This window comes from Orbicella faveolata, unplaced genomic scaffold (genome assembly GCF_042242905.1).
Source record: "Orbicella faveolata isolate gen_17 unplaced genomic scaffold, um_ofav_v1 contig_26, whole genome shotgun sequence".
Lineage (NCBI taxonomy): Eukaryota > Metazoa > Cnidaria > Anthozoa > Scleractinia > Merulinidae > Orbicella > Orbicella faveolata.
Genome location: NW_028301554.1, coordinates 17,578,945 through 17,600,295, shown reverse-complemented (window position 1 = coordinate 17,600,295; position 21,351 = coordinate 17,578,945). Strand labels below are relative to the sequence as shown.

General features: G+C 37.0%; 1 protein-coding gene and 1 long non-coding RNA gene across 3 annotated transcripts in view; one reads left to right on the top strand and one right to left on the bottom strand.

Annotated features, from left to right (window-relative positions):
• The window catches only part of LOC110049259 (uncharacterized), a 33,919-nt gene extending 24,921 nt beyond the window's left edge, over window positions 1–8,998 (top strand). For both annotated transcript variants that reach the window (XM_089296217.1, XM_089296216.1), the window contains one exon: window positions 1,407–8,998. In XM_089296217.1, the coding sequence (XP_089152343.1) occupies window positions 1,407–1,543 (137 nt within the window). In that variant the 3' untranslated portion in view covers window positions 1,544–8,998. The remainder of the gene's footprint in view (window positions 1–1,406) is intronic.
• On the bottom strand, window positions 8,914–20,558 carry LOC110049258 (uncharacterized). The gene is made up of 4 exons (XR_002296732.2): window positions 20,454–20,558; window positions 20,270–20,352; window positions 16,988–17,059; window positions 8,914–11,704 (listed from the first exon to the last, which is right to left on the bottom strand). It is a non-coding gene; the product is annotated as an uncharacterized LOC110049258 (long non-coding RNA).
• Between the last annotated feature and the right edge of the window lie 793 nt (window positions 20,559–21,351).

The following is a 21,351-nucleotide window of genomic DNA, read 5'->3' as shown; positions in this document are numbered from 1 at the left end:
ACTACCCCCCGGTCAATTGATGATTCATGGCCCAGTCCCGCTGTGGCAATTAATGAGGAGTAAGGTTGGGGAGAGGATTTTGAGCAACTGATTGCTTCATTTCCCGAGGATCACCACCCTATTCCCAGTTAGAGTGTTATCTGTCAAGTAAATACAAATAAAGTTAAGAAGGAACAGAAATTACACAACTAAAGAAATGAGTGAAAAATGTGGTTCAGCCAGGAATCGAACCTGGGTATTTAATATTTATTTTATTTATTTTTCAGGAATATTTTGTAGATATGTATTGCTGTAATGTACTGTTGGAAAAGGCTGAAATAGGGCAATTTCAAAAACAAGGACAAATCACTACTACTGTACATAAAATAGCTTTAAACCTTAATGCTATTCAGTACTAATCAATCTCCACAGTATACAAGCTAAGTAATCTAAATCTGAATTTGTAATAATTGCACGATCCGAATGTTGATAATTTCAATATCAGATCAAAATGCAATGCACATGTAGGTCTACTCTTTCTCTTATCTGTGGGAAAATGTTAGAAACTCTCACGGGAATGCAGCTTTTGGCCAATAACATTCTGCACACAGGCCTTTTTTGTTCTTTTCCTAGCTTTTCTTCCACGATGGAAGCCAATGTGATGTGCCCCAACAAAGTAGCTAAAATAAATTCCCAGTGTTTACGATTGGTTACAAAGATGGTTGGAAGGCCAATTGCAAAAACCTGCACAAGTTCCTTTGCTTGAAGATTGTATAAGTTGACTTTGGTAGTTGTGTTTAGTGTCCCCCTTGATCTTCCACTCCTTCACCAGAGTTAGTCGGGTAGATTTTTTCAAGGAAGTAACTAAGGCAATTCTCTCTAAGAACTGCTATGTCCTTTACTGCATAATATTCAGTTGAATTACATAAACACATAAAAAGCAAAGAGATCTGCAAAATTCACAGGAAAAAATCATCCAAAAATAGTGTGTTACTGTTTAACCAAAAATGTAAAATTTTGTATGCAAACTTGGCCAGTTCCAAACAAAGACTGTTACTTACATGTAGGAAGCTCTATCAAAGAATAAGGAGATTTATAATTTTTTTTTTAATTTCATTGGGGCTGCTTTAGATCGTTGGATGATCAGGCGGCTCAGCTTGCCAAAAGTTTTCTCTGTTCAGTTTTGGACATTACAACCTGAACTTTGCTGAGCCATGCGAGCTTGACAACAGCCATAGCTTGTAGTCTATCCCGGCCCTTCTCTCCCCATCCAGAAGCCTAGAATCAGGTATGCAACTCGCAACTCACAACCCGAGTCTTCCAACTAGTAACTTGCAACTTGCAACCTGCAACTTGACACTCCAGCTTGCATCTCCACAACTCACAAAATACTCAGTCCCCTTATCATTTTGCTTGTGTCATTGCAGTATGTCAGACAGCAGGGATAATGAAGAGACAGCCTGGACCTGGAGGGACTAGAACGTGGGCAACAGGTTTAAGACACAGAAGAGGATGCGTAAAGATTGGTCTTCAAGATAAGATGACAACAAAGTTTATGGTGTAATAAATAGTAAGACGGTAATAATTGAAAGAAAGTAGAATATTTAACTAATAGGACACCAATGTAATACAGTACATATGGCATGATAAGGGCTGTTTTAGAGACTTCCATTTTGGTAAATTTTGTGATTTTCTTTCAAATTTTAATTGGCAGAATACTGATATGAAATTAATGCAACAAAGCAGATTTTCTTCTGAATTACATGCAAAATATGTAAAATTGATCTAATCTGCATTGGAGGACATCTATTCTTTTACCTTTGGCTAGAAATTATAGGGGCTTTTTGAATTACAAACTAAGCTAAAACCTTAAATCCACAAAATGAACTCTTCCGAAAATATATCATGCCACACATACATATACATGAAGAGATCAGTATGTTCTCTAAAGATGGTTGCAAGAAATAGTATTTTTGGCTATTTCTAGAATCCATTCTAAAGACATAAATATACAGTGTAACAAATTTGATTCATTTATAAGTACATGTAGTCTCTTGTCTGTCTATGTATTTACTAGGCCCAGCCCAGGAGGCCTTTGAACATGGGGTACAGCTGGCCCGGGGTTTTCCTCCTAGGGGCAAGTGGACGTACGGGGAGGTTTTTCACCCAGCTGTTGTTCCACAACCCCAGTTCAGATAACCTGCTTATTGCTTTAATTTTAGCTTTGTAGTCTTTGACTAGGCTTTTGTAATAAACATTTGGCAGACTACTTGCATTTGTATGGTGGGATGACATCAACAAACCAACATGTAACAGAACCAGTGTAGATTCGGCCAACTAACAATGCTTCTACTTGTACATAATTAGACAAATTGAGACTAACAAAAACATACTGCCATCCCAAACTACTTGCACCTCACAAACAACTACCTCAACAAAGCAACTAACGAACATTAATTTCAAAAGGAACATGTTACATTGTACAGCTGATGCAAAGATGACTACCTGCACCATTCAGATGACTTATTCATGACCTCATCAAACAAACCAACAAACTTTAACATCAAGCAGAAACAGTGAAGATTTGCCCACTAACAATTAGTTTGAGACTGACAACTTCAAACAGAACTAGTGCAAATTTAATTGACTAACAATACTTGTACATGTACATATTAGATGGATTACAACTGACAAACCCTCTACCTTCACCTTACAAATGACTTATTCATGACCTCCACCAACCAGCAAACAAACTTGAACTTCAAACAGTTCTAACCAGCATAGATTTGACAGAACATAGGTGGATTGAAACTGTGAATATCTGATGCCAAGAACTGCCTGCACCTTACAAATGACTTGTTCATGACCTAAACAAACTAACAAACATACTTGAACTTCAAACAGAACCAGTGTAGATTTGACAGACCGACAATACATGGGCATGTACAGACTTCAGCTGGATTAAAACTGACAAAATCTGATGCTGGAACTACTATCACCTAACAAATGTTATTCATGACTACAACAAACCAACCAATAAACTAACTTGAAACAGAGCCAGTGCATCAACGACTACTTGCACCTTGTAAGTGACTTACTTATGACCTTAACAAACCAACCAACAAATTTAATTTTCCTGCAAACAGAACCAACACAAACCTGACTAGCAGATGGATAGAAACTGACAACATCTGACACCAACTACTACCTGCACCTTCACCTGAACAACTCAACAACACATTGACATGCTATCAAAGTGCTACCAGTATTGTGAACATGACCAACTACCACTACAAAATAGATGCACTAAGACGTCAGAGACCTGACACCAGTTCTTCATGGTAGACTTAAAACCAAATTACATGACAGGCTAAGAAGAGACTGCCTCTCATACTTGAACTAACCAACTACAGCTGACTAACTGGACGTGGTGCATCAGTCAAACATTACAAACAGTCCAAACTATACAAACCACATCATCAATGCAAGTCATAGTCTTGTCACTTTAGCAATGAGCATTAAGGGAAAGATAGTAAGATTATTACATGTAGGTGTGTGTGCCGCCATTGTTCAAACAAGTGCTTTTTTTTTAAAAAAAAAATTCAATTTTCCGGCTGATTCTCACCCAAGTAGTACATGTTATATGAACATAAGTAACTCGGTTGTTGATTGGAGTTAGAGGTGTCATTGTTGTTTTGCTCATGATGTAGTTCCTTGGGATGTAGATGACAATGTTCTGGCTACTTACTGCTAGTCTTCATCTGGTGAGGTGAGGGCTAGCAGAAGGTTGACAAAACATTGTTATAGATCTACATTCTAAGTGAATGACTGCGTCATAAAAGAATAAAATAGTACACTTTACCATGCCCAACCACCAACTCATTCGCAGGGATTTCTTGCTGTTGTATGCATGCTTATCCTATAGAGAATTACATTCTGCAGTAAAGACCTCTGACTCCATGGAGTAAACCAGTTAATCATGAAATTATATTATTTTCATTTTTCACCCATTCCATCTGGCTGATTTGAATACACTGAACTGTAAATATTACTCTACTTGCACTTGTTTGTTCCATTTGAGTTAGGTTTGAATGTTCCAGCACAAGACTCCTTTGAACAGTGGTTTTCTTTTACCCTTAACCCTTTTACTCTTGAAGTCGTAGTTAGTAATTATTGTTCAGAAAGGATCAAGCAAAGATTAGCACAACAAACTCACATTCAACTAAATGTCAAGAGTTTATTTCTTCAATTCAAAATTCGCGTTATTTACAAAACAAAAGAAAGACATAAAGCACAGTAAATTAATATTATTTTCCTTGAAACTAAAATTTTGAACTTAAAGAAAGATAGTCCCAAACTTCAGAAATTTGCCGAGTTCTGGTTAACTTAGTAAGGAAAAACAGAGAGTAAGCCAGTCATGATAACTGCTTGACAACTCCCATTTAATTGGGTACATACTAACCAGGTATCATTCTTAGTCTAAAAGAAAAAATGGGAATTACATTGAGTAACTTTCTGCAAATTTGATTTGATATTAGAGGACTTCAGGACACCCAGTTTTTCACTATTTAGCTTCAGTCAAGGAGTGTGTTTCATTACAAGTTATGATAAATTTATGTTAGGGGGAACTGAGAACTCTTAGAATTTATAGCTGGCACGTACTTCACTCCTCAGTCCCCCTCCCTTTCGCTGCTCAGAGGAAAGCTTGCTAAATGATTACTTGGTTATTTTAGTGTATTTCTTTATAGTAAAATATTTAACAACAATCAGCATCATGCTGCCTCATACTGTAGTTTTTGAAAATCTTAAAATAATCTTTGTTTTCACTGTATTTTGGTAGCAAATTCCAAGAAGTCAGTTATTAAAAGTGATTCTTTTTTCATTCACCTTCAATGTCGATTTTCATTTGCTTGGGCAGCTTGATGGTGGTTGTATCAAGGGAAGCATTTTTAATTATAACTTGAATAATCTCAAGATACTCTAACAGGTATTTTTCATTCACAATTTGTAAAATTATTGCTAATGCTTCCTTTGGTTATATTAGTTTACTTTGTACATTGGTGGATCTGCAAGCTCATTAGCTCAGATTGAAATTACACAGGCAGGCAGAAAATTAATACTTTTCAAGCACCACAGAAGATGCAATTATTAGCTGTAAGGTGTAATGACAGTCTTATTTTGCCACCCGTCATATTTACCTAGTACTTGACGTCATTTATTACATTCAAGACGTACTAAACGTTTCATTAAGGTGAATGTTTTGGCCTTAAGCCAACACTTAAAACGTTTTTGAAGGGCAACCATATGAAAACAAAAGGTTCTTTATAAAAGAGAACCACCATTTAGAATTGGCAAAATTTAATTTTCGTGTACACGTAAGTCATTTACTAGGACTTGTTTTGGATTAGGGCTGTTTTTGTTTTCCGATTTTTTTAAATTGTACTTTTGATTTCTCAATTATTCTTGGCTATAATAACATTTAATATCTAAGGTAAGACAAAGTTAGATCAACAGTCTGCATTTTTAACCGTAAGTTTTGCTAGTTTCTTTAATGTTCCTTTTATTTTAATCTAGAAACAGTATCGTGATGCTCTCGTCTAAGTAGGAACAAACTTTAACTAAGCGTCATAAAAATGATCACAGTGGTAATGAATTTCATAATGCAGACTGGTGATGAACATCAATATATTTTAATTTGCTTTGCATGAATTTCTTGATTCTTTCTTGGTTTTGCAAGTCATTATATTTTGAATGCATGCTTAGGTTTCCTTTAGACATTTTCATCAGTTAATTTGCTTCACAATTAAGTTATAGGTTTTTTTTCAGAACTGGCTTTTTTAACCTTGTAGGACTTTCTTGCTAAGTAGCACAGCCTGTTTAGCTTAAGGTTTCAATCTCGTTTTTTTCTGTGCTTGTGTCACCAGGAAAGAGCCATTTTTCTTTATTAGGTATTTGTACTGCTAGTGAGCTTGCATGTGTCTACTAAAGTTTTTAGGTTATGGTTTAATTCCAGGACAGAAGGTGGCACACACACCAAGACCAAGGTGGTCATATTCAAATCTAGCCAATCACGTCCCTGCTGGGTTGTGGGAGCTCTGTCTCTGAGAAGGTGTGTGTTTCTGATGTCCTCTCAAATATTCCAACTGAGAAATCCTGGGAAACTTTATCTGATCCTGTAATTCAAGCTCGGGACAGTTGGACACTTAGAAGTGTTGACCGTTTGCTCTCAAGTGGGGTGGACAGCATGAAGGAAGGTGAGAGTTTGCTTTTCATGTCTTTAGGGTTTCACTTAATTTGTCACAATACTACACCATCAATTCGGCATTTTTCGGCCTGGCAAGATGCTTTTTTGCAGTCAGTGTATCAGGAAATGTTCCACAATCAAGGACGTAAAACAGGAGTGCTGAATTGTGGGACCCAAGGAAGGTGCATCTCTAGAGAAAGCATGGACAGAGGAGAGCACTGAATTTCATTGGTCTGACTTGATTGGATTTTTACAAATGACATCAAATTGAGCTAACGGTCACTGGGGGTCTCTCTGATTGGGTTGCTGCTGGGTCCGGTTTTCTCTCTTTTCTAGGATTTTTAAAATCTAAACTTTAAAAATAAATTGCTAAAAATTTAAATTCTATAGGTCAAATTATAAACAAAGCAGATTTTTTTGAAACAGAGTATTTTCTTGTTAAATTTATTTCTGAGACTTTTCTCATTTCCCTCTTTAAATACTTTCACAGAGCTTAATAATTCTCATTCTCTATTTTCATTTTCACGCAAACTATAGCTTATAATTTTCAATTTTCCAGAAAGTAACCTTCATTAGTTTGCCACTCCAGAGACTTTAGAAGACTAGGCACCAACTTTCGGCATTAGGAATTCTGAATTGCTTTGCTTGCCAACATGAGCCATGATTGGTCAAAGGTTACCTTGGTTACCAAAAACTAATCACATCTTGCACTAGTTCCCCAAAATATCCTAGAAATCCTAGTGCTGACAGTTGGTGGCCAGTCTCCCAAAGTTTCTGGATCGTTGAATAGACCATTTTCGTATTCTCGGTATTGGACTGGAACTAGCTTGCAATAGAGGCTCATGCGGGGGGATATCATTAAACATAGAATAATATCATTTGCATTTGAAAAGACTCCCCGCATTAGCCTCACTTGCAAGGTAGTTCCAGTCCAATACCAAGAATACGAAAATGGTCCGTTGAATCATTCTTTTTTGTTAATCAGCTAGTGATGACAAGCAGATATATTTTAGGTGTTTGAGGAATTACAGTGTTTCATGTAACGGCTAATCAGTCTGTTGATGAAGGGGAATCCTGAAACATCTTCCAATGATCATCATTTTAAGCAGTTTCAATAGCTCAATTTATAAACAACACGGGTAATCAAATAGGGATTAAAAACTATTCACCAAAATTGTAATTTGCTTCTCTTTGAATTTAAATACAAAATATAAGTTTTATAAATATAAATTAAATCAATATAGCATTTCGTCATTCTTAAATTTAGTTTAAACACTGTCGGTTAGTGCTTGCTAACTGGGCTCGATTTTTTCCAGGGGTTTTCTCCCTATTTCCACCAAAATTCAACAAAACCACTAAAATTCTCTTATTTCATTTGTCACCCAATGTTTGATCAACAGAGACCTTGCATGACACCGCAGGTCACGGTTTCGAAGGACGTTGCTATCTCTCTAAATGGGAATATCCAATTACTTTTGATCTTTTTTCGTACTACAAAAGAAGACATCAAGTCAAGCTAGATTTTTGAACTATTTCAAGTCAAAACTCGGCCAATTAAAAAAAATCACAACAAAATTAGGTAACAAATTTATACTTTTGGCTTTTATGAATGAATCTTTGAGCGCATTAATATTTAATTTGAGCGGGACTTTAATTTAACGCATAACGTAAACGCACACTGACTTCCAAATGTTTGAAACTATCAGGAGCAGTTCGACCTACATGGGTATGTTTCGTTCAATTTTTCAAAAGAGCAAACCCTGTCAGCTTCGTATGTTAATTGTTCGTTTCAGATCACGGATGCTCTCAGGAGAATTGTCTTGTAAAAATTATTCATTCATTCGCTCGGGAATACGGTTTACATTTGAAAGAAATAACTCTCCAGGGTTACATCACGTGATGTGAAACGGGGCAATAAACAAACAAGCTGAATGCGCCTAATTAACTTAAACCTTTTGCAATATTTTGTATTCATTAAACATGACTGAACCTTTTTCAACATATAAATATAAATGTCGGCCAATTTCTTTCATCCAAATTAAAGAGAGAAACTTGACATCGGTATCTTCACTGATGAGAGACGTTTAGCGACTTGTGCTCTTTGCTGAAGTTTGTGGAATGACGGTCTGCCGGTGGTTTGGTCGGGAAGTCAGACTGGAGGATTCTGAGTTCAATTCTTTCCTTGATTTCAACGGTTATGCACTGAAATTGGGCGCCGTTCTTTAGCGCTCCTGTTTTTCTTGTCCAGGTTGCGGACATTTCCCATTCAAATAGGGTTTTATCTAAAATTTTCTGGTAGGGCGAGCTTACTAAATTTACTGCCACTTTGGCAAATTATTAATTTTTTTTCGATGCATTGAATTGCGGATTAGCATCTTCAATCAAATTACAAATTGGCATGTTAATTTTTTTCCACTTATCAATTCCAAAATCACTCGTGTGGCATTGTGACAAACTAAGACTGAGACCCCAAAGACACGGGGAGCAAACTCTCACTTTGCTTTACGCTGTCCACCCCACTTGGGAGCAAACGGTCTACTCTTTCAAGTGTTCAACTGTCCCCAGCTTGGATGAGGGCATCAGATAAAACAGACCAGGATTTTAAAGTTGGAATATTGAATGAGGACAAAAGAAACAACATCGACTCTCGGGCAGAGTGGAAGCAACCCAAAAGCAGGGACAAGATTGGCTAGATTCTTTTTTATTTTATTTTTTTAACTTTAAATAATGGACAAGTCAGACAACTTTTATTTCAATAAAATATTGTTATCTCTCCTCCCGTGTTGTTTTATTTTGCAATCCAACCGCTTCAGTGAACCAGATGAACTCTCTAAAATAAGCCAAGTTCTGGAGAGGTCTCAAGAAAACTTAGCAGTAAGGTTATAGCTTAGTTTTAGTAAACAGCTCATTTCTCATGCCAACGTACGCCACAGATACTTCTTTTAAGCATTCCAAAACCCGAAAGATACAATCCAAAGCCTGAGTTACATAGCTATCTTCCAAACCCTTTTTGAGCTCGTCACGCAAAAGGGCAAGTGTGACGTTTTTTCGCGCCCAGTTGCGTGACGATCCCAAGACGAAGGAATTTGTGCTGAGTTGTTTTTCAACTCCAAATTAAATTTTAAATGTATCCATGGCGTTACAGAAACAAACCATTTACTAAAACCACTCTTCAATCGTACTGTTAAGTTCTATCAAATCCTTGATTACTGTAAACATAACAGTCCAAAGATGAACATATTAATTCTCCTTACTAATTAGTGCTTGGATGTTAGTTTTGAGAATTTGGTGGTACATCAAACCTATTTCGAGTTGATGATTTTATTTGTTCTCATCACCTGTCTAATTGGAAATCTGTAAATGTTGTAAGGAGAAATAGTATGTTCATCACTCTTGGGACTGACTCAGTAGGTTTTTCAAAACCTCAACACTGATTTGCTCTCAAGACTGGTTTCCAAATAACTGCTATCATAAAACACTGGATCAAGACTAACACTTCGGTAGATACTTGCGTTTCTGAATTCTTGTCTTGCGTGACATCATTACGTTCTTTTAGTAAAACAAGTTAAATTGGTCACGCAATGGTAAACTGGATTGGCTCTCTATTTTCCGAGAAAAAAATGTTGCTTCAATCTTAACCATGCGTTTGCTCAAGATTTCAACGGTACGGCGGAGGAAAAGCAAGGAAAATGTTCTGAAATACGTATCCATCAATGTTTACAGTAAATATACAGTTGAACCACCCATACCCAACCTCCTGTACACTTTGCTAAGCTAACGGGGTGCTTACATTGATAGATTTCACTTCAAATAATTTGGCTGCACAAAACGATTTTGCGAACTTTAAACTTAGTCATGTATCTACTACACTTGTAACTCTCAATAGTCACTCTACACAAGGTGGTCATTTACGGGGGTTCAACTGTACTAATAAATAACTCAGACATGCAATGTTCTATACCAAGATCACATGTGTAGACTGTTACAGTCTCTATTTCCTAACAAGACTGTGGCAGGCACAAAAGACTGAAGAATCACAAGTAAAGCAAGCACCCTTGTAAGCCCTGAGAGTGAGCTTTCAAAGTCACTTGCTTTGCCTGGTATTCTTCAGTTTCATGTCCACTCCAAAGTCTTCTAAGAAAAGAGAGAGGCTGTAAACAGCCCACAGTACCCACACGAATAGACAGAGGCTCTCATAAAACTGAATTTAAACTTAGGTTTGTCGGTTAGTTTGCCAGTCAGTTGTGTTTGTTGGTCAGTCAATCCATCCATCAGTCTATCTCTTTGTCTGACAGGTCTGTGTGTCTGTCTCTCTGTTTATTTGTCATGCTGTCCGTCTGTCAGCAGGTTCATTCACACCTTCTTTTCTCAAATCAGCCAATCGGTTTGATACAAATTAAGTTTATTTGGTCTTCAACCTTAATTTAGTATGCCAATCATCTGCCTGTCAGTTACTGTTGATTGGCATGATAAATGTAAATTGCCAATTACAGGTACATGTAATTCACCAATCAGTTTGTCAAAACATGTCAGTCAATCCATCAGTCAGACAGTCAGTCAGTTGGTCTATTCTTTCATCCATCTGTCTGACTGTCCATCAGTCAGTCAGCCAGTCATTGAGTCAGTCAGTGAGTTAGTGAGTCAGTGGATCAGTGAGTCAATGGGTGAGTGAGTCAGTGCCTTAGTGTGTCCGTGTTTCGGTGCATCAGTGCGTCAGTGCATCAGAGCATCAGTGAATCAGTGCGTAAGTGAGTCAGTGAGTCAGTACATCCAGTCATTTATCATTATCAATCATATATCACAATGGTAATCAATCTCAATCAGTACCTTATTCAGTCTGTTAATCAGTTCAGCAGTAAAATAGCTGGTCTTTCAATCTCAATAAGCTTGCTACAGGTGTAGGCAGGTTTTTCAACTAGTTTGTCAATCAGTTTACTACTCAAGGACTCAGCCAATTATTGACGCTGATTTTATGTTTGACAAACATATTGAATATGTTCTCTACACATAAAATCAGCATCAGTTCCTCAGTCAAATAATCATTCTTGCTGTAAGATTTAGTTTGCCAATCAGAAAAATTATTAGTCAATCAATCAGCCAGTCAATTAGTCCAGTAAATTCGTCACTCAGCAACACGTCACCTTAGTCTGGGGAAACATCTCAAGTACAATGCATGTTTGAACTTTTACAATAATTTTGGCTCCAGAACAGTTAAACAATTTTTGTTTGATTGATGATAATGGTTTGAAACTGTATTGTTAAAAAACGTTCTTTGAGAGCTCTTTTTACTCATTGTGCCAATCAATGGCATGGCAGAATACATTGCATGACTGAATTCAAGTAATTAGCACAGAACTTGGCTTATTTGAGAGCTTTGTTAACCTGGTTCACCCAAAAGCTGGATTGCAAAATAAAACATTAATTCCTTCTAAATATAACTGCTCGAAGCTTTGGTCCACTCTGTCCCTGTTGGCTTCTGATCTGGAAAACAGATTAAATCATTTCAGTGTCAAGTTAAAAATATCAGATAACTACATGTAATTACTGGCTTCTTCTGAACAATTCATAGACAGACCAAAGGTTATCTACAAAAATATATTTTCCTCAAGTCATGAAGCCCACTAAGTGTTATAACCAGTTAGAATGTGTCAACTGCAGAGTAACTTCTTGTGATGTCTTTCACAGGGATCTTGTCCTCAGACCAAGTCTAGTTTAATTTGCCTCTGTTTGCCCTCAGTTAGTTCCATTGTGTTCTCTAAAGCTCCAGTGATTCAACCGAATTGCAGAAATTTTAACCTGACACTGACAACATTCAACATAAATTTTTCATCTGAGCTAGGAAAATTTAAACAATTCAACAACTTGCAAATGCGCTGTCGAATAGATGTTTTTTTTCTTAAGTTTGTATTTCACAAAATGCAAAGTGAAAAAGTACAGGCAATAACAAACCAAGAGAAAAACAGCAAAACAAGGGCAAAAGAAAAAGAAAACCCATCTCTGTGTCACTTTTGTGTGCTTTGTTTGATCTTATTGAGCTGCTGGTGGTGTGAGCTGCGCAAGCGCTGATAGGGTAACTACTGATAGAAATCCAACTTTTTCAACAAGTTACGATTTAAGCCAACATTGGAAACATAGCTATGCATTCCTTTTGAAAAATCATACTATTTTCAAAAACTAACAAATTTTTCAACATTTTGAAATTCTCTCAAAATCTGACACTTTAGAAACGAAACAAAATCTATGCATAGCGCAATAAAGATTAAAGTCAAAATATTAAGTCAATGAAAAAAATTCCGATGAAGTAATATGCTCAGCAGCCTTCACATTTTTTCAGAATTAGTCACATGACCATGGGCATGGCATGATGACATCATCACCAGTGTTACCAATCAGGAAAAAGTTAAAACACACGAAATAACTCTGAACTAACAAAAAATGACAAAGCTATATGTGAATGAAATTTCCTTAGCAACGGCTAAAAAAGCTTGGTTAAGGTTACTCCAAACTTTTGTGAGTGTGCTCTGGAAAAAAATTTCTTACACGCGCTGTTTTCAAGGAAACCCCCAACAAACTGTACATCAATAGAAAGGTTATGAGATGTAGAATTCAATAAAATTATGTTCTGTTTTGGTGATTGCTTTCTTAAGGCGGCAGAAGCCGTTAATGCCAAAATGATTGACTGACATTACAGCGAATTAATTGGGTATCAAATGTGATTGTTGATACTGAGTAACTGTACAGTGCTAATCACAAAGCATCTCTGTGTCACCATTTTCTTGTATTTCTATTGGTTATCTTTTTATAGATCTGTCAATTATAAGTTCCACTATTGAACAATTAGCAAAAGGTGTTGCGTTAGGGGCCACCACGAGAAAAGTATTTCAAATAAAAGAATTCGCCGCCACACTTTTGTTCCTTATTTATCAGTATAGGTTCTGGCCAAATTTCACAGAAAACTGTCGATTCAACATAGTACACTATTAATTCATTCAAAAAGGAGGAATTCTCTTGAAAAACGAGTGCAAGTTTTCACCTTCTGAAGATTTATAAACAGGCCTTCTCAGAGGGATATGTCAACTCAAAAAGCCACCAGCCAATGAAATAACAGAACCCCTAGAGTTCATAGTAAACAAACTGGACCTTCGTAGGAAAGCGATAGTGTTACAGTCTTGTTTTAGACGCACACATTTTAGGCCCACATGTTTTAGGCTGGCAGTCAACAATAATAGGCAAAACAAAACAAAAGCAATGTGCAACAAAACAAACACAAACCTTCGAGCATGTGCCAAAGCGTGATTGCAAGGAGGAACTCTTGACTGAATTTAAATCTCCGAAGTAAGTTCTGTGTCCGGTAAAATTGAAAGCATCTGATATAGGATCTTTGGATTAAGCCGTTTGCATGGAAGTCCATGCCTTTTGGGGATTATGACACCTTGGTGGTTTATTAACTTTTATTAAAATAATCTCTTTTTCCCAATAACTCACACACATTTTAATATTTCATTTTCATTTTTTTTTTTAATGGTACCATACCTTAAATAATGAACTTTAACCCATCGACACCTGTGCTGCCCCATAGCTGCCCGTTTGAAAAACCCCTCTAATTCCCTGTGCCACCCTAACCCACCTGAAAAAAGCACTTGGGGATAATAATTACCTTTCCTACCCTCCCTGGAGACTTTTTGGTTCTCTTATTGTTCTATTGTTCTTAAGGACAAACGAACCAATCAGAATGGACATTCTGAGCATATTTTTAGAGGACTTTAGGGGTCCTAGAAAGATGGTTCTTCTTCTTAAGATCATGCACCAGAAAAGTGCAGATAGTCATGGCGTGTTGCTGGTCAAAGCTAAAAACTTCCAAGGTCTTGCTTTCATTCGTAACGCAGAGAAATTACTGCTTTGGGTTTTAAAATAGAAAGGAAAAATACAAATTAGGTGGCCTCAGAATGGAAGATCCAACAGTACAAAGTCCTCAAATCTTTCCGATGAAGAAGTTTTTAATCCTACAACCGCCATGGTTTGTTTATTTAGCCTATTTGCTTCATTTAAATATTTTTTGGAGTTTTATTCAGCTACTACAAAACTGCCAAGAAAAGAACTAAATGCCCACTAATTAACACAGTTGAAATACAACTGATCTTAAAATAACTGGCTTGCTTGTTTTTGTCGTCTTTTTGATTTCTTACTTTCATCTTTCTTTCGCAGCACCGTAATTAATTTCGTCAAGCAGCAAAGAAATTATTTGATTTATTGTTTCCAGATTGATTTTTACACCAGTTCTTCGCTTTTATTTTCCGTTGTTTCCTCAAATGTTAGCCGCTATAATACAAGAATGGAAATTCTGTTGTATTTTTGGTTTTGTTTTGTTCTCCAAAGTCAATAATTAACTCAATTTTTTTCGGCTTCTGAGGGACATTTTGTCGCATGGTAAAGAAACAATATAATTTCTTGTTTACTTATCAGTTTATACATCAGGCTAGGGTTGTTTTGTTTATATTTTTTAGTCTTTTGGCCCTTCATTTATTCAACTTTAAGTAAACGAGGTCTTGAAACCTGATCTTGTGTCTGTGGTTACTGTGCATATGGTTTATTTTTGTTCTTTTGCTCACTCTGAAATATTCCAAAAAACACAAGGGAATTAGGGGTGGGTTGTGGGCAATTTCATTCAGGCATCAATGGGTTAATTTGGACAAAAAACTAATTTTTGGCAAAAGTAACCATGGGAAGGTTTGGAGTGACCTTACATGTAAGTGAAATCAACATCTTTGCAGTCACGTGTTAACGTGAAATCAACATTTTAACTGTTTTTGACGTGAAGTCAACATTAATTTGAGCTTACGCCTTAACGTGAAATCAACATTCTGCTGGTTTTTAAGTGAAATCAACATCTTTGCGGTTGCGCGTTAACATAAAATCAACATTTTGCTGTTTTTATTTAAGTGAAATCAACATCTTTGCAGTCACAAGCTGACATGACTATGAATAAGAGTTTTTTGCCTATGTAATGCATGTATCTTGAAAACGAAGCAAATTTCAGCAGAATAAACTACAGGACATTGTTGAACACGCCTAAACAAAAACATATGCAAAATTTGGAGTGTTTTCGACAAAGTTCACTTTAGATCAAAAATACCTTATGCCCTTTTCCCACTGAGCCTTTAAATTATTCTGTCCAGATCCCAGTTTTCAGAATAGTCAATCACTCAGACAACCTGTCCATCAGTTAGCCAAATCAGTTCGTCCATCAGTTAGTCGATCATTAACTTATAATTAAGTAATCAATCACTCACTCACACTTAATGTATGCTAATGCTACATGTATATGAAAGAAGCACTGGTTAAATGCAGTTTATTCATGTGGACTGGTCAGTGTATCAAATTAATCGTCCACAAATCAATAAATATGTTAGCCAATCTGTCTGGCATCGATCTACCAGCATGAGTCATTAAGCATGCTAGTTTAATGTTGGTCAATTTGTGAATTAGCCTATGATGAACAGTCTGTCAGTTGACTAAAAACAAACAGTCAATGATCTCCTGAGTGCACTTCACAGAAGTTCTTAAAAATTCCCAAGTGCATGTTAACGTGTAAATCAATAATGCACAACGAAATTGCATTGTCAAACTGATGACATAAGGTGTTTGCATCGTAACTCAGTAAAGCATGCATCATAATATCTATCAGTCAGTTAATCATCCAATAAATGAACCAATAACCCAAGAAAGCATTTACACATCTTTGAGGCAAGAGCTACTTATTGGCAGAAAGAGAGAGAATGCTTGCCGGCAGACCCTATTATTCTGAAAAAAGTCCACTGACTTTTCTCAGTTGATGTCATCGACACATTAAAATGGAGACTTAATTATATTTTTTGTGAATTAATAACAGCACCAATTTAAGATTGATGGTCATTTCATTCTTGTGCCATAAAAAAATTATTTAACTCAGGTATCAACTTATACCTCAATTTCTTACAGAAATGCAAAATTTTCTCTGTCTTAATCACTAGCTAGGAAATTCTGTGGTCTTTCTTTAACGAAAACTTCCAAATGATAAGGTTTTTTGGTTTATATTAGAGCTTATGTTTACTACATATATTTAGAACAGATAAAGATTTTCCCTGCAAGAATTAATAATTTTGTTAAGATTCTTAGTAACACCAAATACAAGCCTTAACTGTCACTTATTCATCCTCTTGTTATCTCTGTGAGTCATTCTTTTAAATTGGGGAAATAATTTCAAGGAACGAGCAGAATAGAAAAGAAGGAGTTAGTGGCTCAAAATGAAACCAGACAAGTGATCATTAAAATAAACAAGGGTACAAATCTGTTTGCTCAAATGGTTTTATCAATTTTCATAATATTATTGTTGTGTGAATGCATGGAAACTGAGAGCTTTGAAATATACTAGTTATTGTTCTTCAACAATGTGCAGACCCTACAGCACGTTTTGGATGCCCACTATTCAAATCAAGACTAAAAGCCTGTGCGTTCATGTAATTCAATATTGAACATTGTTCCTAAATAAAAGGTGTTTCAAATAAACGTGATATTGACAAATTAATTTCATGAGTGGAATATATTGCTGCTAAAAAATATTATGTCTACTGAGAATGTAATTTATTGCATGATTTTTTTTTATATCATCTAAACCCAACAAAAATGACAACAATTGAAACCCTACATGTATTTCATGCAACATGGTAGTATATGTAACTTAAAAATTATCTAATCAAAGCAAGAGTGGCTTATCACTTTGCTTACCAGGATACATGTCAACTGCGATATGCTGATTATAGAGGCTCTGAATCACTTGGTTTTCTGTTAAAATCTCACCTGAAAAGCAAGATTAAAACAGGCTAAGTGTACTCACACTGACTACACTCACACAAGACATTCAATTTGAAAAGTTTATAGACGATGCGTCAGTCAGCCATCAGATTCAGTGTATCCTAATGTGTAACTCACAAATTTAACTTATGGTTCCAAGTCTCTCCAATGTGCCATCAGAATAATAATTTCCGACTGATTCGTCCCTCGATCGTCAGAAATGACATTTTTCAAATTTAAAGAGATCACATTCCCAATCAAGAAGCAGAAATGTTTGCCACTGACCCTCCCCCTCCCCCTCCCCCTCCCCCTCCCCCTCCCCCTCCCCCTCCCCTCTCCCAGATAGCCTGAAAAAGTCAAAGACAACCCCAATAAATGGACCTAAAGTGGTGAAATGTACAAGTAGGCATACAGATGGGCTCTCAAATTTCCAACGTGCATCCATAACTTGATAGACGCACTCCAAGCTTAAAAAATTCTTACACCTGCTTTCAGTGTTACATGCATAGGCGACATTTTTTTGACCATCTTTTGACATGATATGCAAGCAATTTTTCCAATTATTAGTGGAAGAAATGACAAACGAATGATAATTACGGACATCCAATGGCTGAAGAAGACTGCAGACTTTGCATGTTTCCTGATTTACAAGATAATTCAAACGATTCAATCGGATCTCAGTTGTGACTATTGGTAGAATTGGGCTGCTACCACTTTAGTATTCGCAAGATGTAAACATTCAAAACAGTCGATTGATCTCTCATGAAATAACGTCTTGATACTCCTAACCTTTATTTGATGTCAAATATATCCGTCCTTCATCTCTAAAATTTGAGTTTGACCATAAAGAAGTCCATTGTGCTTACATTTTTGATGTAGTACAGGTTACATAGCATGTTGAAAGATGGTCAAAAGATGTTGCCTGTGCATGTGACACTGACAGCAGGTGTAAAATTAAAACTATAAAATAATGCAAAGATACATTGTGCAGTTCTAGAAAATATTCATACCTACTGCATGGAAAGTCATTGAAATGGGGAAAGTTCCTTAAAACCAAAGAAGAATTAAAGTACAATATGAAGCCAAACTGGAATTTCTTAGGGGGGGGGGGGGGGGGGAGGGTGGGGTCCAAACCAAACACATTCCATGGAGAGGATATCGACATTCACTGGAACACCACTTTGCAGACCTCTGACAAAAAGAAAGTACCTACCCTTATTTTCCCTTTGTAAAGTTATCTGAACGCTAAGAGACCATACTATATATACAGTGTATGTGAGTTGTAGCAGATCCAAATAGGAGCAAGTGACGAGTTTGATTTTAGAAATGATAATGCACCTATCAATGTCAAGCCTGAGAAGGGGGTGAGCTACAAGTACCCATGGGCACTTTGATTGCGAGGTCTTTCTCCTGGGTAGAAATTTCAATTGTACGTTATGTCCTCAGGGTAGGGAATTTTGCACAGTTGCCATCTTGAAGGACCAAGAGAGTCATTTAATGAACCATCTGTCATCTTGTAAATATCTAGGAGGGGGATATGGGGATTTGCAGTATTGTGGTGTTGATGTTTTTTTTACTGCAGTGATGTAGTGAATAAAATCTCAACTTGCGGTGTTGCGGTGATCTCAAACCCTACGGTGTGCGATGTTTGTGTTTTTCACGCCGCAGTGTTCAGTGAAATGAAATTGTTTGAGGTGCTGGGCTTTTTTGATTTACCTTTCTCAACCTAAATTTGGCCTAAATTTAGCATGTAAACTTCATTAATTGATGCTAATTTATGACAAACACGTACCATTAAGGTTAATAATTTGTTACAAAATACAGACCATCACTGTCTAGTGAATCTTCAGTATGCTTCTGCTGCCAATCCGAAGCTGTGTTCATTTATACGTAACTTGACAAGTAACTCGATCTCTGCCACCTGGAGCTCAGTGTTCCATAGACACGTGGAGGAGTGAGGACAGAAACAATCCCGGAAATATTTCTGGAAAGGCCGAATATAATGTATTATTGACTGCACAGCTTTTTTCTATGAAAAAAGGAAAAGGCAGCGAAAACTACCGGCGACAAAATATATTCAGATGTCACCTCAACAGGGAAGAAAGAAGGATTTCTTGGCTGAGGAAGCTTTGTAACTTACACATGTTTACTAATTTTTTCCTTTTGCTATTTGGCTTCATCTAGAGGTCATTCTGATACCAGTCTATACACGCTCCAAGGTCCTGCGACTTTCTTGACCTTCTATTTTTTCAGACAATTATCAATATCGAACGCAAACGCAGCTAGCTCTGGAAAGCAATACTTTCAGTCAAGATAGGGCTTCAGTCACTGGGTTTATGACCATTTATACACGAAGAAAAGTGAGCGAAGTAGAAGAAGAGAGGGATCTGGGGTAAAGGCCATCTCTTGAGGCTCCTCTCTTTTTTCTTCGTCCGTTTCCTAGCCTCACGCAAGGTTTCTTCACAAGAGCAAGAAAACAGATTTACAGGCATCAGCAGTATAGACATATGCACAATGAAAAGCGTTGTGATGTGCTTATTATTTTTGTGGAAAATTGTTGAGGTATAAAAGTATTATTTTAAGTGTAGATGAACGAATCATGACACTAAAAATATGTGTTGCAGTGACGATGTTTCGTTGACTTTTCTTGCAGAGATGCGGTGTTCATTAATTTTTTTTGTGGCGTTGCAGTGTTCAGAACACCCATGTCCCCCTCATCTAGAAGTCACTAGGAGTAGTGAGGTCTTTGTCCAGAACCTGATGGAAATCATGTTAGAAAGAGGTCAATGAAGGGTGAGCAAATCTATTTTTCATCCTTTTACACAAGCCATCCATACTTTACACTTTTGCAAATTAAAGGAAAATGCTTTCACTTCAACCGTTTCTTGTGTTGATACTTCTCTGCATGTTTATATTTTCATGAGTTTTCTTGGCCCTATTGTAGAGAAATTTGATACTTTTTACCAATCACGTTGCCCCAGGGGGTAGGAATGTTGACTTTTTTTTTTTCGGAAAATACACCACCCCACCACCCTCCCGCTCGGGCCAAACATTGACAGGTGCATAAATATTAGATTATACAAACACAAGGCTGTTAGTTTGTCAGTTTATGTGTCTCAAACAAGGCAGAAAACACTCTGTTAGGTACACGTTCATGTCTTATCTTATTATCTAGTCGCACTGTAAAACAATTCACAACCTAAGATTTTAGCTTACCTTCTTTCAAAGCCTGACCAAGTGCGAGCGGACCGTACGTTGTGAAAAACTCCACGTCTCCACATTCCACCTTCTGGCTCCGACTTGCAAAACAGTAAAGCAAGTGAGCTTACGTTTCACTCCAACTAACATCACCGTTTCAAACCCTTATAAAATAAAGATAAAACCTTTGGAATTTACCTACACGTTACTTGCCACGAAACTTTCCACCATGTTTCCCAGAGCACGTGAACGAACTAAACTCGCAAAGATCAGTGGGAGATAGCTCGAGTGACGGGGAGGGGACAGGATAGATTGCAAGGAAAAAACATTACGACTTGGCAGAAGTGGAGGGTCTTAATGAGCTGAAAGTATAGCTGCGAAAAGCACCGAATCCCGGAGACCGAACTGGGAAGATCTAAAAAAGAATATGATTTTAACATGAACATTTTAATTTGAGATGGATCTTATTTATCTGACTGTTACGCGAATTAACGCGCGGGCTCTGAGCGAAAGCTTCGGAGCTTTTAACAAAACAAACAAGAAAAGAAAGCTACGGAGTGATCAAACCGTGGCAAACCGTGAGCAAAGTCCGGAGAGAGACGCTTTAAAGACGCCTCACATGCACGCGCGCTTCGCGAGAAGATCAATGCCTCGCCCCTGGTGCTTCGCGCCAAGCCGAATGCGAAGAACGACTGTTTTGCAGACTAACATTTCCCTCCCACTGAAATGAAAATGCGCCATTTATATTTTCCATCACTGGAATGTGTCAGGAGGAGGCGGTCCAAGGTATATGATAAGGAAGAGAGATTAAGACATTTTCATTTGAAATCATTGCCGGCTGTACCCTTTTACTAACCCTCGACTGGTAGATTTTTCAAAACAAGAAGGCAATCTAGATGTCGTTTTATTTATGTATCAGTTAAAGTGATAAGTGCACGAAAACTTCATTTGAACATGCAAACTAACATCAATTCCCATACACTTTGAGGAATACATTTAGACAAGAAGATAATTCCAATCTCCAAATCGAAAATATTTTCTGATTCGTGTAGAACACATCCGGAGCAAATTTGGTTGCAATGCAAGACCTGCGCAAGAAG